This window comes from Arabidopsis lyrata (assembly GCF_000004255.2).
Source record: "Arabidopsis lyrata subsp. lyrata unplaced genomic scaffold ARALYscaffold_3, whole genome shotgun sequence".
Taxonomy (NCBI): Eukaryota; Viridiplantae; Streptophyta; class Magnoliopsida; order Brassicales; family Brassicaceae; genus Arabidopsis; species Arabidopsis lyrata.
The window spans coordinates 8,449,814-8,467,120 of record NW_003302553.1 but is presented as its reverse complement, the minus strand read 5'-3'; the positions used below and the strand labels follow the sequence as shown (position 1 = coordinate 8,467,120).

General features: G+C 36.2%; 4 protein-coding genes across 5 annotated transcripts; 2 read left to right on the top strand and 2 right to left on the bottom strand.

Moving 5' to 3' along the window:
• Positions 1-3,789: 3,789 nt before the first annotated feature.
• On the bottom strand, positions 3,790-7,220 carry LOC9319258 (putative F-box protein At5g51000). The gene has a single exon (XM_021032877.1). It carries the CDS (start codon positions 5,415-5,417, stop codon positions 4,335-4,337), a length of 1,083 nt encoding a protein of 360 aa, XP_020888536.1. The 5' UTR covers positions 5,418-7,220; the 3' UTR covers positions 3,790-4,334.
• An 85-nt stretch (positions 7,221-7,305) lies between these two features.
• Positions 7,306-9,055, bottom strand: LOC9321382 (putative F-box protein At3g19560). Its single transcript, XM_021033370.1, is given in 4 exon segments — positions 7,306-8,016; positions 8,018-8,148; positions 8,150-8,744; positions 8,746-9,055. Coding segments are annotated over 4 exon segments (1,182 nt in total). The 5' UTR covers positions 9,054-9,055; the 3' UTR covers positions 7,306-7,868.
• Positions 9,056-10,542: 1,487 nt separating this feature from the next.
• Positions 10,543-12,820, top strand: LOC9321381 (probable polyamine transporter At3g19553). 2 transcript variants are annotated; one of them, XM_021032009.1, is made up of 3 exons: positions 10,543-10,795; positions 10,972-12,003; positions 12,082-12,820. In XM_021032009.1, exons 2-3 carry the CDS (start codon positions 11,024-11,026, stop codon positions 12,539-12,541), a joined length of 1,440 nt encoding a protein of 479 aa, XP_020887668.1. In that variant the 5' UTR covers positions 10,543-10,795; positions 10,972-11,023; the 3' UTR covers positions 12,542-12,820. The 2 variants fall into 2 exon arrangements, with proteins under 2 accessions (XP_020887668.1, XP_020887669.1); XM_021032010.1 differs by having other exon boundaries at positions 10,604-10,869.
• A 2,541-nt stretch (positions 12,821-15,361) lies between these two features.
• Positions 15,362-16,668, top strand: LOC9319256. The gene is made up of 2 exons (XM_021032802.1): positions 15,362-15,664; positions 16,050-16,668. The coding sequence occupies exons 1-2, from the start codon at positions 15,621-15,623 to the stop codon at positions 16,336-16,338; spliced, it is 333 nt and encodes a 110-aa protein (XP_020888461.1). The 5' UTR covers positions 15,362-15,620; the 3' UTR covers positions 16,339-16,668.
• The last annotated feature ends 639 nt before the right edge of the window (positions 16,669-17,307 follow it).

Genomic DNA, 17,307 nt, shown 5'->3' with positions numbered 1-17,307 from the left:
GATCGATCGATCCGGTACCAGGATCGATCGATCCAGCATCCAGCTCGTCCGATGTTCATATTACGGGGTCCAAAGATAATAAAAAGACTTCAGATACTGCTTTGGAGGAAAGGGGGAGTCAATTAGGAAATGATAATCTGACTAGTGAAGGGATTAAAGTTAGACGAAGCGAACGGGAAAGAAAACCTCCGGCTCATCTAAGTGATTATGTACTACATACTACACGTTGCTCAGTTGAACATCCCACACTCTCACCGGCACCCACTCAATCAGCATCCTCTGCTCCAGGTACGGTCCTCTATCCCATTGCTAATTATGTGAGTTGTGACCGATTTTCTGATTCACAGAGAGCTTTTCTTGCGGCCATTACTGCTATCTCGGTTCCTAAGTCATATTCACAAGCCGTTAAGGATGAGAAATGGTGCAATGCGATGTCTGGAGAGGTGAATGCTTTAGAAGCAAATGACACTTGAGATATTACCGATCTTCCGCCAGGAAAGAAAGCTATTGGCAGTCATTGGATCTTTACTATCAAGTATAAGTCGAATGGGGAAATTGAGCGTTACAAGGCTCGTTTGGTGGCCATGGGAAATCGACAGGTCGAAGGGTTAGATTTTGATGAGACATTTGCTCCTGTTGTGAAAATGACAACTATTCGCGAGTTTCTTAAGATTGCGGCTGTCAAAGGATGGGAAGTACATCAGATGGATGTTCATAATGCGTTTCTACATGGGGATCTTGAGGAAGAAGTTTATATGAGATTACCTCCTGGCTTTGTTTCTCAAGATAAATCAAAAGTTTGTCGCCTTAAGAAATCTTTATATGGTCTACGTCAAGCACCACGTTGTTGGTTTGCTAAGCTTGCAGCAGCACTAAAAGGGTATGGGTTTGCTCAGCAGGTAGCCGATTACTCTCTTTTTACCTTGGAGCGTGGATCTATGCAACTCTTTGTGTTGGTCTATGTTGATGATTTGTTGATTGGGGGAAATGATCTTAATGGTGTTCAGGAGTTTAAGGGATACCTTAGTGAATGTTTTCATATGAAGGACTTGGGGGCTATGAAATATTTTTTGGGCATTGAAGTATCTCGGTCTCATGATGGTTTTTACTTGTCGCAAAGGAAGTATGCTTTGGATATTGTAAGTGAATGTGGGTTGTTGGGATGTCAACCAGTGTCTACTCCGCTTGAGCAAAACCATAAGTTGCCGGATGATGAAGGAGAGTTCTATGAGGATGTCGAGAGGTATAGGAGGCTTGTTGGGCGTTTGGTATATCTTACTTTTACCCGACCAGATTTGTCCTATGTTGTGCATATGTTAGCTCAATTTATGCAACAACCACGTGCCAAGCATTGGGCTGCAGTTATACGAGTTGTCAGATATCTTAAAGGCTGTCCGGGTCAAGGTATTGTGTTGAGTTCTGATCCTGACTTACAATTGACAGCTTATTGTGATTCAGATTTTTCTACATGTTCCATGTCTCGGAGATCGGTTACAGGATTTATTGTTATGTTGGGTGATTCTCCGATAGCTTGGAAGACAAAGAAACAAGATGTGGTGTCATTTTCTTCTGCAGAGGCTGAATATCGTGCAATGAGTTTTACTACTCGAGAGTTGAAATGGAATCGTGAGCTTTTAGGATGCTTTGGAGTGTCTCATCCGCGGGCGATGCGTTTGTTTTGTGACAATAAGGCAGCCTTACATATTGCTGCCAATCCAGTTTTTCATGAGCGGACGAAGCATATTGAGAGGGATTGTCACTTCATTCGGGATGAAATTCAGGATGGTTCACTGGTTACTGCGCATCTTACCACTACGGAGCAACCAGCGGATATCTTTACTAAGGCTTTGGGTTCTCAGCAATTTGCTTATTTACGGCGCAAGTTGGGCATGTATAATCTTCATGCTCCAACTTGAGGGGGAGTATTAGGGACCTATAATGTAAATATATTATACTTAGGCTAATATGTTAACTTTCCTAAGTATGTTTAGGGTTTCATGTGTAGGATGTATATATACCTTTTCTCAATGTCAATAGAACACAACTTTTCTCTTTATTCTCTTTTCCCTTTGGCAGAGATGACTTAAGATATACATATATAAAGCGTGTCCTTCTTTCCTTTGTCATTATAGTAGTACTAGACTGGTTGATTTGCACTAAACTTGGAACATAAGAGCACCAACGTGGGCCACAATACGGAATAGTCACAGCTTCTCCGAGATCCACTTTTTCATGTATCCATTCTCTCCAAATATGTAAGCTTTATTCTTTCTGGATTCAAATTCGCGGCTTTCGAAAACCACTGCGAGTTTCTTCTCCTGGTCAATGTAAAAACTCCCAACATCAATCTCCAACTTTAAATCAGTATTATCAACTTTTAAGAAGGGTATCCACGACACCACATTGGGCTCAATCTCTGTTGTCGTCCATATCTCTATCTCAGATGTATTAAAATATTCAAATAACACCGCAAGTTGCTCTTCTCTAACAGAAGAGAGACCCACAAAATCATGTGAAACATCATAGTAAAATGGAAGAGGAAGATGCGGTCCAAATCTCTCTCTTGTAAAATCAAAACAGAGTAGAAAATCTTCACTCACTTTTGGCCATTCCCATTTTTTCTCCCTGTGGTAACGAAGTAAGTATTTCCCATTAATGACACGCCACGTCTATAGAACTCTCCATGAATCATAAATTTCATATCGAATAATACTACTTTTTCCGCTGTAGAGAGAATGATACAAAGCCCTCAAGATTTTGTGGTTACGATTCTTGTTGTCGTCATATCCGAGAGCATACTTGACACCTGTCATGTCAGCCTTTATGGGTTTGATCCACCTCGTTTGACCCAAATACGGGTTCCAAACCACGATCTCAGTATTTACACTTGTAATGCATAACAATAAGCCATCGCAATTAACAATTTTAGATATCTTAACTTGATAAATTAAATTACATACTGGCTTTATAGATGAGTCAACGAATTCTTCACCTTGGAGGATTCCCTGGAAATTGAATATTCTTAAAGAACAAACCCTATAATCCTTCCTCATGAACCCAAGAAACTGCTGCCTTTCTTTTGCGTTACATAAAATTTGCTCTTGTTGGATAAATTGTTCCATGTTTTGCAAGTAGATCGCACTGCCCTAAGGCATGTCAATGGAACCCTGGATAATATCTCCTCTAACAAATCATGCGGAAGATCGGACATCATCGTCATTGTTTTCAAATAAAGAATACTAGGGTTTTACAGTTTAAAGAAAAAATCAAGTTTTCTACAAAACCTCTTTACCTAAAGAGGAAAAGAAAAAGTATAAATAAAAAACTTCCATTTATGCGAACCGGGATAAAGGAAAATTCCAATTATCTCATTAAACATACAGTTCCCAAAATTTTGTTGATTAATCATTTTAGATTCAACGTAGATCAACAACATAAACATCGTGAGCAGATTTCAAAACCATAAACATATATAGCCCGAATCTATCTCATGACAAGATTCTAAAACAACCACAATTTCACCAACTGATATGTTTAAAAGTTAAAACGACGACACAAAATCAGAATGTTTGCAGTCCCAACCCTTAATTAAAGAACATATATATATAGGAGATAATACGAGCTTGTCTTTATTTATTTTGGATGAAAGAACTTCACATGCTATTTGTATGTACTTTTATACTAGATTTGGGACACTGTAAGTCTGTAACCCGCTGGTGAGTCTTTATTTTTTTGCCCTCGGATTTTATTTTAATTTTGTTTTTAGGTTCTTCTGAAAGACAAAACACATTTTTTAATAGTTTGTTCTGTTTTTTGTTTGTATGGCTTGGCAGAGAGTATAATGAAATACAAGAAATTCTCAACATCACAAGTGCATGGAGAAAGTCCAGAAGGAGAAACCCCGAATGGGTTTAAGTTCATTAAATAGATCAGGTAATCAAGCTCCCAAGGAAATGATAAATCCAGTAAGCTCACGATTTTACCAACTGATGGGATTGAAACCACGACTCAAAATCATGATTACTTACCCTAATAATTTCACCGTTATCATCCTAGTGAAGAAATTTGTAAATTAATTTTTAACTGGTAAAGTTATCATCCTAGTGAAGAAAGTCAGTAGAGCTATATGTCATAATGTCACATAAAGCTTCCTCTATGAACAAGCACACCAAATAACCAAATAACCCAAGTTGATTAAACTCACAAGGAAATCCGTAAATACTCAAGTTTAGTTTCTAATCAGAAAAACGAAAACGAATGAAAAAGGTATTGTAAATCGTAGAAGGGACTAATAATTATCCTCCTTTTCTTTTACCTCGTGCAGGTACTGGACCTTACTGGATCTTCACCGAACTTGGAACATAAGAGCACATAAGCATCCAGAGTTCAGAGTCTCTGAGATCCACTTCTCCTTGGTATCCATCCTCTCCAACCATGAAAGGTTTGTAGTTGGTCCACGTTTTTCTATCTATATCAAAAATCACTGCTACTATCTTCTTCTCGTCGACCAAGAAACTCCTACATGGAGACCGAAATCTTTCAGCGTATAGTTGCATATCAACTTTTAAGAAGTTGCTCCATGACACTGTATTGGCATCAATCTTAGTTGTAATCCATATTTTCATATCACATGCATCACACCTCTTAAATAACACAGCAAGCTTCTCTTCTCGAAGAGTAGATAGAATTACAGAATCATCAAGACAAGAGTGAAATGGCAGAGGATGAAGCGGTCCAAATCTCTCTCTTGTAAAATCAAAACTGCGTAAAAATTCTCCCTCTTGATCCACTTTAAATCTTTCATGAGCAATAAAGTAAGTGTTCCCCTTCAAGGACACACCCCGACGATGTATTTTCCAGTCGGTAGTGACATCAAGAACCGTCCATGAGTTAGACTTAAAATCAAATATTTCATACTCAACGTAGTCACTCCAATAGTAAAACCTCAATACTTTGACCTTTTGGTTGTTATTGATATCGTATCCAATAGCAAACCTGTCTAATGTATGGAAATTGTTGCTTTTGGGTTGGATCCACCTGTTTTGTCCTGAGTACGGGTTCCAAACCACGAGCCTCGAGTAATCCTTAGTGACGCATAACAATAAACCATCACAATGAAGCACTTCAAATATCTCGACCTGATTAAGTTTACCTAATTCCTTTATAGATGTATCTACCAAGTATTTGTGGTTATGGACTCCATGGAGATTGACGCTCATTAAGTGAGCCCTACAACCACGGATCATGATCAGCATAATCTCTTTGGACGCTGGACCAAGGTGCTTTGTATAGTTCTGATCTTTGGATAAAACGTTCCATCGTTTGCAAGTGGATCTCACTGCCCTTTGAGAAGTTATTGGAACCCTAGAGTGTATCTCTTCTACCAAATCACGCGAAAGATTGGACATCGTCGTCATTTTTTCATGTCGAAAACACGTTCGCCCACTAGTCTTTATATGAACAAATAAGTTAGGTCAGAATTATATGTGATAGAGAATCTTCGGCTTCAAAATATTCTTTTCCAGTGTTGTTTCTAACTTTATCGTAATTTGTTTTTTTTTTAAATTGCAAAGATAAATACGAGACTTTCTAATCCTAACGAATTTTTTGATACGTTTAAACAAAACAATCAGGAAAATTGTTACTGCTAAATTAGTTAAATAATGGAAGTCTCGAGTCAGTCTTCCTTAAGCAAAAAGTTATCTGGAAGAGGGATTTGGCTTTAACAAGAAATGTATGCAAAGCAGCAAAAGCTAAGAAATGTAAGAGGGATTTGGCTTTAACAGAAGAATCACAAGAGGACATGCATGAAGAGGATAGATGCAATTTTCAAGATCACAAATACAAATACGAGATTCTGGAGAAGAACCATGAAAACTCAAAAAAGTTCATTGATCCATAAATAAATATTCAATTAAGTTTATGATCAGCAAAACCTGTCGACTAAATATAGAATAATGACCAGTATTGTTCAAAAGGACATGAGAACAATTGACGAAAGAAAAGGTATTTAATTTGTAAACTATATAACTAGACTATAAAATCACCTTCTTTCTTCTCATGCAGAGGTAATTGTACTGGACCTTACTGGATTTGCATCGAACTTGGAACATAAGAGCACATACTACGTATCACATGTCTAGATTCTCTGAGATCAACTTCTCTGTAGTATCCATCCTCTTTAATAATGTAAGCTTTGTAGTTGGGCCTCTTTTCTGTGTCTATATAAAAAAATCACTTTATTCTTCTCGTCCACGAAGAAATTTTGTTCGAATACATTTCTTCTTCCACTGAACACTTTCCTATCAAGTTTTAAGAAGTAGCTCCACGTCACTGCATTGGGCTCAATCTTTGTTGTAACCCATATTTTCGTCTCATCTACATCAAACTTATTAAATAACACTGCAAGCTTATCTTCTCGAACAGTAGATAGAATTACAGAACCATGGGTACCAGAGTGAAATGGCAGAGGAAGGCGACCTCCAAATCTCTCTCTTGTAAAATCGAAACAGAATAAACTATATTCTTTTACCTCTTCCTGTCCTTTGAGTTTCTCCACAGCAGTAAAGTAAGTATTTCCCTTCAAGGACACACTCCTCCAAGGAAATCTTTTCCTAGTAGTGACATCAAGAAACCTCCATACATTAGACTTAAAATCGTAGATATGGAACTCATTGTTGTCAAACCAATGGGAAACCCACAAGATTTTGTGGTTGTTGTTGCTGTCATATCCGACAGAAAACCTGCTAATATATGTAAACTTTTGTTTTTGGGTTGGATCCACCTGTTTTGTCCGGAATACGCGTTCAAAACCACCAGCCTAGCTCGAGAAATCCCTAGTGACGCATAACAATATGCCATCGCAATGAAACACTTTAGATATCTCGACTTGATTAAGTTTACCTATTTGCTTTATTAATGGATCTGCCAAGTGTTTTTGGTTATGGATTCCATGGAGATTGACGCATATTAAACAAGCCCTAGCTATAATCAAAAACCCTGACCACCAGAGTTTCCTTGGCTGCTTTACCACAATGTTTCTTTGCAAAGCTCTGCTCTTTAGATAATAGATTCCATCGTTTGCAAGTAGATCTGACTGCTCGTAGAGAAGTTATAGGAACTCTACACAGTATTTAATTTCCTCTTCCAAATCCCGAGAAAGATCGGACATGGTAGTCATTATTGTTTCAAGCAAGAATTAGGGTTTTTAACTTTCAGGCTTGCCCACTACTCTCTTTTTTTAAATTTCTCGTAATTTGTTTTTTAATATTACGAAGATAATACGTGGTTTACTAATTCTAGGCTTTCGACCTAAAATTATAACTATGTTTTTTTAAACAAAATTACTAGCTACTAAAGGCTTTCTTTCTTTTAAGTTTTATGCAACTTAATTAAACAGTTTGCTTATCATTTTCAAGTACCTTATCATCTAAACTGTTGCTACTAAATTCCGTATCTGAAACTAAACTCATTCTTGCTCTTTTTAATCTAACGCTTGTTATGTATCACTTAGCAGGCTAATGGAGTTATCAGCAGTCTTCCTTCCACTAGTTCTTTTCTAACCAAACGATTAAAATCCATGAGAAATCTCTAAAGGAAGACGAAGAAGATGATGAAAGAACTAGTGGAAGAAAAAGAAGATGTATGCCTCCTCCCATGTTGTCTCTGCTTTCGACAATCTTTAATAGAGATACCTTTTTCAAATGAGAATGGATAAGTTTGAGACTTAAACTCTCTTCACCTATAAAGCATAGTTTCGCTCCAAACGTATAATGCATCATTTGAATGATGTGGCCAACAACAAGAAACAATTATTTCGAGAATCAAGTTTTTATGTTTATCAACTAAATCAGTAATTGACAAGTCTGTTAATTTAAATCAACACGACAAAAAAATGAAAAGCCATTGAGTAAATGAATGAACAGGAAATGGAAGAAACAAATAACATCCTTGTAGAGGTAATACTCGACATTACTGGATCTGCACACAACTTGGAACATAAGACCACATAGATGGACAAAACTTAGATTCTCCGAGATCCACTTCTTTGCAGTATCCATCCTCTCCAATCATGTAAGCCGTGTTGTTGGTGCTATTTTCTCCGTGTACACTACGAATCACTGCTACTAGCTTTCTCTTCCTTGTCAACGAAGAAACTGCCACATAATAAATCAAACTTAAAATCAAGTTTTAACAAGTTGCTCCACGACACTGTATTGGGCTCAATCTTTGTTGTAATCCAAATCTTCGTCTCATATGCACCACACCTTTTAAATAACACTGCAAGCTGCTCTTCTCGAACAGTAGATAGAATTACCAAATTTCCAATAGAATAGTGGAATGGAAGAGGAAGAAGCGGTCCAAATCTCTCACTTGTAAAATCAAAACAGTGTAAATTTTTTTACGTCTCTACTTGTTCCACTTCCATTTTTTTCTGAGCAATAAAGTAAGTGTTTCCTTTCAAGGAGACACCCCGACTGCAATATGGCGAGATATCCCAATTGGTAGTTGTATGAGGGACACTCCATGAATTAGACATAAAATTGTAGATTTCATACTCAATGTAGCCAAACCTTATGAAGAACCTCAAAATTTTGTGGTTGTTGTTATTGTTATCGTAGCCCATACAATAACGATCAAATTTGCAAAATTTGTTGATGGGTTGGATCCACCTGGTTTGTTCCAAATACGGGTTCCATACCACGAGCCTAGTATTGTCCTCATTGGTGATGCATAACAATATATAAGCCATCACAATGATACACTTCATATATCTCGACTTGATTAAGTTCACCTATTTGCTTTATAAATGGATCTACCAGGTCTTTATTGTCTAGGATGCCATGAAGATTGACGCTCATTAAACAAGCCCTAAAATCATTCAGCATGATTACCAGAAACTCGTTGGCTCCTTTACCACCATACTTCTTTGAAAAGCTCGGATCTTTGATTATATCGTTCCATCGTTTGCAAGTTGATCTCACTGCTCTCAGAGATGTTACTGGAACCCTAGAGAGAATCTCCTCTAGCAAATCCTGCGAGAAATCGTACATCATAGTCATTGTTATCAAATACTTCAAATCTTAGATTAGGGTTTTTTAGAAACTAGGGTTTTCTAAGTTTCACGCTTGGCCACTCTTATAAATATATATAGAAAAATACCGTAACTTTTTCCACTTCACGTTGCTAAATTTTACCGATATAAGAAACAGAAAAAAGGAAACATTGTTAATACAATATTTAGTAAAATGGAAAATTCATTTCCAAAACAGAGCACGCACATCAACCACAAGTTGTTTTTCTTTTTCATTCCAAGCTATAACACTTATATTGTACAAAACCTCTAACACCTAGGAGGTTAATATAGTTTTCCAGCAGTATACTGCTACCACTTTCTTTCTAACTAAATCTCATTACATAATTGACTATTATTGTTCAAAGGAAAAACAGAGTAGGTGAATGAAAAGGGAGATGATGCAAGAAATTGTTAAAGGACAGATTATTGTTCTCCTTGTTTCCTTATGCCCCATAGGCGATATAGTACTACGTACGACCACCTTTTACAACAGCAAGAGAGAACATTGGACGATGTAATTCATGTGTCTAGTCGGCTAGACCGGATGGTCTTCATGGAGCCAGTGAGTCTGCTAAACCAGAAATGTATTTCAAGTGGCCATAAATAATAATTTCGTAGACTAATGATATTTGTTTATCTAAGAGCGTATGCAAGAGGGAACACTTGGTGTGTTCTTAAAGGTTTTAAAATAATATAAATGTTGAATAGTGGATACAACTGTTTTTAAAATTATAAAAACTGTTCTTCAGGAAAAACAGTTTGCAGGATAAGTTAGAACTGTTCTACCACTGTTCACCTTATTTCATATTTTTAAATCCTAAGAGCATCAGCAGTGGAGCACTCATCGACCCGGTGTGAGTAATAAACAAAATAAAAATAATTGAAATAATGTCTCTCTCTTCCCACCCGGATGTTACTTTACACTCGGGTGTAGCACTTTTTTTCTTTCTCTCTTTCTCTCTCTTTTCTCTTTTGCTTTAAATTATAATACTAAAAAAATACTTACACCCACACAAACACATTTGCCACTGCTGCTGATGGTCTAAGAACACACTCAAAAGTTCTGATACCATATTAACTCCGGTAAAACTCCGGTGAAACAGAGGAAAAGAAAGATCGGAGAGGTTTAACAGAATCTTATTCAATCATCCAAAATGTTTGTTATAATCTAATCCCACATTAAATGTGTGCTTAAGCTTATATATACAATAAACCAACGACATTAAACCAAGACTGATAAACCCTATTAAACCAGCTGTGACTTTTGCCACCAGGGTTCGAGGCACGGCTACTGACAAGTTTACATAGGGGAATTGCCAGCCTCGTGGGATTAATTCTTGGACCTAGAAAACCTTTGGGAGACCCGCGGTTATTCAAAAAAAAAAGAAAAAAAACACATTCAAAAGTTCCCCCTTGCATATGGTTTAAGGGAAGCAAAAGTTGACGAAGTCGTAGAGTGATGGGGTAGCGTAGTGGTGGAGCCATGTGGCGTCTTTACTTACAAAACTAATATGCAAGTCCTACGCCAAAAGCAATTATACAATGATATTTTTGATCAAACGTCACATCCTATCTTTGAATCTGAGATGTTAACTTGTTCAGCTTAATCTTTCCAATCAATTTCATCTCCTTTCTCTGCACCAAGTTTTAGGGTTCATCAGAGAAAGAGAGAGAGAGAGATTCAGAGATCCATTGTACCAAGCCCACTTCGATCTACAGGTTCCCTCGAACAGAACCCATTGATTAATTTGACTCTCTGTTTTGCAATTCCTCTGACTTTTGGACAGAGATTTGTAAAGTCTCTAACTTTTTGATGTTTTCGAGGAAAAGATTGATTTTTATTGAATCCATCCAAAATCTCTACTAAAAAGTATGTTTTTGTTTGTTTTCTATAGAATCACCGAGAGCTCTGTCTCTCTCTCTCTCTGAGTTGGTGGTATTTGTTTGATGGGTGAAGAGACAATCGTGAACGATGAAAACAGCTCTGAGACAACTAAACCAAGTCCAAAACTGACACTATTGCCTCTAGTATTTCTCATCTTCTATGAAGTTTCTGGTGGACCTTTTGGGGTGGAGGATTCTGTGAAATCAGGTGGTGGTCCTCTCTTAGCCCTTTTAGGCTTCTTGATTTTCCCTCTGATTTGGAGTATACCCGAAGCTCTGGTCACAGCAGAGCTCGCTACAAGCTTCCCTGAGAATGGTGGCTACGTGGTTTGGATCTCTTCAGCTTTTGGTCCGTTTTGGGGATTCCAAGAAGGGTTTTGGAAATGGTTTAGTGGTGTTATGGACAATGCTTTATACCCTGTATTGTTTCTTGATTACTTGAAACATTCGTTCCCTGTTTTGAATCATGTAGCTGCTCGTGTTCCTGCTCTGTTGGGAATCACATTCTCACTGACGTATTTGAACTATAGAGGATTGCATATTGTTGGTTTTTCAGCTGTTGTGCTTGCGGTTTTCTCGCTCTGTCCTTTCGTTGTAATGGCTTTCCTTGCGGTTCCTCGAATCAGGCCTAAGCGTTGGTTGTTTGTGGATACTCAGAAGATTAATTGGAGAGGGTACTTCAATACCATGTTTTGGAATCTCAACTATTGGGACAAAGCTAGTACTCTTGCAGGAGAAGTTGACAGACCCGGGAAGACGTTTCCAAAGGCTTTGTTTGGAGCAGTTTTGTTGGTCATGGGGTCCTATTTGATTCCGCTCATGGCAGGGACTGGAGCTTTAAGCTCATCCTCTTCTGGAGAGTGGAGTGATGGGTATTTTGCTGAGGTTGGAATGCTTATTGGAGGTGTTTGGCTCAAGGGATGGATACAAGCAGCTGCTGCAATGTCAAATCTTGGTTTGTTTGAAGCCGAGATGAGTAGTGATGCATTTCAGCTTCTCGGTATGAGTGAGATCGGGATGCTCCCTGCATTTTTTGCTCAGAGGTCAGTTTGTTGGTCCCCAAGAGTGTGTTTTTGTTATGCCCTTGAAATACTCGGTTTAACGATCTTTCGTGTCTGCAGGTCAAAGTATGGGACACCAACAATCAGTATTCTGTGCTCAGCTACAGGAGTCATATTCCTGTCATGGATGAGCTTTCAAGAGATCATAGAGTTTCTGAATTTCTTGTACGCATTAGGAATGCTTCTTGAATTCGCAGCTTTTGTCAAACTAAGGATCAAGAAACCGGATCTTCACCGACCTTATAGAGTTCCCTTAAACACCTTTGGAGTTGCAATGCTGTGCCTGCCTCCTTCTTTGCTTGTCATTCTTGTGATGGTTTTGGCCGCCCCAAAGACATTTCTGATCAGCGGTGTGATCATAGTTCTCGGATTCTGCTTGTACCCATTCTTAACACTCGTTAAGGAGAAGCAGTGGGCGACATTTATCCCGGAGGAAACAAGACCAGTTTCAGGAGTTCCATCAGAGTCACAGTTGGATGAAGAACATGGAGATGAGTCTGCTGCTAGTCTTCTCCCATGATCTCCTCCTGCAAAAGAAAAACCAACAAAAGTCTGTGATTATTGCACAAGTCTTTAAAGGCGCATGGTAAGTTTTGTACAGTTGTAAGAATGAAATTTATTTGTCTTGTTCAGCTTCCAATTATAGTACAGAAAACAGAACAAAAAAGTGTAGAAGCATAGGAGGGTATGTATTTGAGTCAAGTGTCTAAACGACTAAACATGTATTGCTTGTGGTTATAATGTGTAAAAACCTGAATAAATTCATTCAATCTAGTTGATCTCTGCCCACCTTTTCTAATTCCAGTTCCTGAGTTTTAAGCACTTTTGCCAAGTCGCTTTAGGTTTCTTGGTTCGGCATCTTCTCTGCTTCTCTTTGCTTATTGGACCTTTTGGAGACATATTTTTACCATGTAATGTTTTCTTCAGCTTTTGGTTACTAACTTCAGGCAAAGCCTCACTTAAAAAACCACAAATGGCTACATCACTCATTACTTGCTATTTTATGTAATGAATGTGATTCGAAACATCAAGCTCAAAATGACAAAAAGAATCTAGTGTACACTTTGTCGTTCTTGTAGAGTCTCTTTACCAAAACTTGTCCTTATGCTAGCTCTTTTGGGATGAAAATAGTCTTAATAGATACAATTTATGATCCCCAAAAAAAAAATGTTATAAGGGTATATTTTTTTTAGGTCTTATGATAATCGTATAATACAAATCATGATTAGAACTTATAGAAACTCACAGTTTCATTGATTGCTTTTTCGTTTCTTTAGCTTTCTTGAACCATGATTTTTTTTTTTTAATTAAAGCTAGACTTTGCCCTTGAGAGGTTATAAATTGAAGCATAATTCTAAATTTATGTCGCATCGAAAGGAAAACGAGGATAAGGAAAAACAAAAAAATTCGAAAAAATTCACACCTGGGCTAAAATGAGAGGTTCTTTACACAAATAGTAACAAAGGCATCTAATTAATGTTTCTTTCTACAGTTTGGGATTAGAAATTCTGTAGTTTTGGTTTTTCTTGCAAAACTATATATACTGTATGTGAAATCCACTGTTCCTTCATATATTGTTTGGGTGTGCTCACTTTATAAACACATAGCTCTCAAAATTGTTTAAAGTCCGGAGCGGATTTGATACGTTGGATTAGAGTAAACACTACTAAAATCTCATTGTAACGTATTCAGATAGAATAGTTCCTTAAAACTTTGTAAACCCCACAAATTGCATGTTTTTCAGAAGGTGGGTATCTTTGATAAAGGTTGGTTATAAGTTATAACAACCAATTACGTAGCATATATAACTAATTAAGATCATGTGCTGAGTGTTTGTTCACAACTTTTTACTAAAATATACAAAAGAAAGGATTAGTTGAATTTGTCTGTCGTAAAACAGCTTCACCTTTTTAAAAACTAATTTCTTCCATTGGATTTTTCACTTTTCCTTATGAAGCGCACAATGTGCATCACGGAATATATTCTAAGATTTCTATCAAAGAAGTTGTAACCAAATTAAGTAATAAGTACTCTATATTTTGGTTATTTAAACACATGCATATGTTACAGTTCACAAATTTGTAATAAAGTTCCATGGTGAAACTTTTGGAAAGTAAATAAGAAAAAGAAAAAAGGAACAACCACCTATGACTATGAGATAGCATTTTACACTATAAAAATTTATGAATAGCATTTTAAGACATTTCTGAAACGACATTTTATAAATGCTAACATACATATGTAATGTTAAAACTCAAATATGATAAAAGTTTATGTTAACACGAACTTAGATACTATATAACAAATACAACCCCACTGGCCCCTCATCGGTACGTTGCTTAACCGACGTAGATATGGCGTATCAGTTATATCACTTGAAAGATAGAGTTTCTTAAGGTAATAAGCTCGATCCAACGGCAATCCAAATATTCATTTAACCTAATATTGTCTTCGAAGGGAATTCGATATATTAGGCCAATAAATTTTTGGTATAGAAAAAAGTAGTAATGAAATACAAAGACAAACGAAAGATATTGTCTATAGCATAACGCCCTTTGAAGTGGCAATTGTGGCATAATGTCCTTAATCTTTACACTGTGTAACTGGCAAACTGATGTTTTAGCTCCTTCAAGTTAATTTGTACTAGTGATTTGTGTTTTACCTTTGTAGGACATGCATATGTTTTGAGTTGATTACTAATTAACTCCGCTCAGTGTTTTAATATCAAGATCAAAAAGCTTTTAGAAAATATCATAACCCTCATGCATGCGCACTACTAATTAAAACTTGATTGATATCAGAGTTTCCTAACTCTTTTGGAGTCTGGGTTATTTCTTTTACTATCTCTTAGCTAGTTTTGATTTTCTTTGTAGAAGCATTACATCTACAACTATACAAGTGATGTTGAAATATATATACTTCTTCCAATATTATCACCATCCGGTATCATAATCGGATTTAATTCGGATTTTCTTTAGAACCAATGGCACTCATTAATCGACATTAATTTATTTAAATAAACAACAACACTTTTGTACTTTGATATTCTTGAAGACTTTTTACGTTCAATTCTCTAACTTTTTCTTATCTTTATATTGTAACACCAAAATTCATTATTATAAACGGGTCTAACGCCATAGACGGACACCATGGGAAATTAATTCAAAAAGAAACATTGAAATTTACATACAAATTTATCCATAATTTGCAATAATTAATACCATGCAGATTCTGAAAACTGAAATCCCACTGTCCTAATTATGTCGAGTCTCTTAACACATTGATCACGTTATAAATTCTTTCAAACTAACCAAGTAACAACTTTTTAGCCAGAAAAAAAAAAAAAACAAGTAACAACTGCTGAATTACTTTTAAATTAGTATCCTCTTCTCTTATTCCTCCACTCTCGAGATTCTCTACCCGTACCGTTTATGGAGTTTATATATAGAATAGACCAAAGAGATGTCAGAACACAAGATCAAGTTTAGAGACTGATAGAAATATACTCGTACTAATATCAATAAATACTCTGATTTCATATTTACATAATAAAGTATATATTAAAAAAAAATCTGAGTTCGTGGGTCTATACATAGTTGATGGGAAGAACTGAGATCGCCAAAGCACCAAAGCTGCTGTTAAGGTCAAAACCATAACTTTTCTCATATTTCTTCTTTTATTTTCTCTTAATCAAATGCTATTAGCCACAACACACATCATAAAAGGTCGACAGAACCCACATAACTCATCATGTTAATTGCTTTATATATAAATATGATTTCTCTTCATATATTTCGATTTTATAAAATTTAACCTTATAAAAAAACAAAAAAAATTATCATTTGTCAAAATCTAGCTAAAGAAAATTCATAAAATAGTTTCTTAATTAGCAAATATTTTTTCTATAATTTTGATACTATATAACTAGCTATAAAATGTGTGATCCATAAGTAGAATATAGAAAATGGAGGTTTATTAACATATATACAAAAGTAACTAAATATAATTTTGTAATAATGATGATTTAGGAGTTGGAAGCAATTTCAAGGGCGAGCAGGGATAAGCAGCAAAGCTGCAAAACCAAACCCGATGATGGTCAACTACTTTGAAGATATTTCCGACCACAATCTCAACTGTGGCGGCAAAGAGGAGAGCTGGGTCCCACACCCCCGCACCGGAATATTCTTTCCGCCGGGACAAGAGTCAGTGATGGAAGATGTCCCTAACGGTGCTGCCTCCTTCAATATGACGTTTTGGCTTAGGAACGTTGACGGTGTTGATAAACCTGATCCTGATCTTCATCATCTTCCTTATTAATTAATTAGAGACAAAATTAATATGTTATTACTAATCTTATGATTGAGTCATTGAGAGATGAAATGTCATAAGGGGACACTATATACTACATGTAAGATGTAACTATATTGAATAATCTCAAGGAAATGGGGAATGGTATACGTAATAAGTACAACAACGTTTCATTATATATGATCGTTTTCGTATGATGGATGAAGAGGTTCAATAGTTATTCGTTGTGACTTCACAATTGTGATTATGATCGTGTGTGTGTGCGCGATAATATAAGCAGCGACTACTGTGAAAAGACTTATTAACCAAAAAATAACTAAGGTAAAACGATTTTTTTTTTTAGATGTGCTCTCGTATTTCAACTACATGCATGGTAAATGTGAAGAAAAATAATAATGTAATATTTTGAATATATCAATTTTAAAAAAAATAAAATTTCAAAATTGTTTAAGGCAGTTAATATTTTGAAGTAAAAGAAACCCCAAATTCCTCTGCTTTTTTATTGGTAACAAAAACTGCCTCCTCGCTACTACTTTGGTTTATGAAATTTGATGAACACTCTAATGTTGTTAGAATCTTGCTGAATCTATCAACTGCTTTGTTCTAGATCTTACGAAACAGTGTTAAAAGATTGGTCTTGATTTATTTATTTTAGCTGCATTGATTTACCTTGCTCTGCATTAGTGTTTTCTTGAGAGATTGATTTGGTGCGTATGGCCAGACTCTGTCACTCCCAGCCTTTGTCCTAGTTTAGAACACTTGTAGTTTTCATTGGTTTTGCTGTTACATAATTAATGTCTAAATCATTCTGGGATTTTTTTCTTCTAAAAATCATCAATTATCCGAATATTTAAATTTAAGATGTATGATTATAATTCCAATACTTCTTGAGTACATAAATAAAACCAATTGATGGACTGTTGGTACTCATAGATAGTCATGTCTCTGGACATTGTTATGATTATCAGCACATGCCTT

Excerpts from the sequence above, each read along its gene's own strand:
- LOC9319258 (XM_021032877.1), bottom strand. The coding sequence starts at position 5,417 with ATGACGACGATGTCCAATCTTTCGCGTGATTTGGTAGAAGAGATACAC.
- LOC9321381 (XM_021032009.1), top strand. The coding sequence starts at position 11,024 with ATGGGTGAAGAGACAATCGTGAACGATGAAAACAGCTCTGAGACAACT. Across the intron at positions 12,004-12,081 it reads CCTGCATTTTTTGCTCAGAG|GTCAAAGTATGGGACACCAA; the intron begins GTCAGTTTGTTG and ends TCGTGTCTGCAG.
- LOC9319256 (XM_021032802.1), top strand. The coding sequence starts at position 15,621 with ATGGGAAGAACTGAGATCGCCAAAGCACCAAAGCTGCTGTTAAG. Across the intron at positions 15,665-16,049 it reads GCACCAAAGCTGCTGTTAAG|GAGTTGGAAGCAATTTCAAG; the intron begins GTCAAAACCATA and ends ATGATGATTTAG.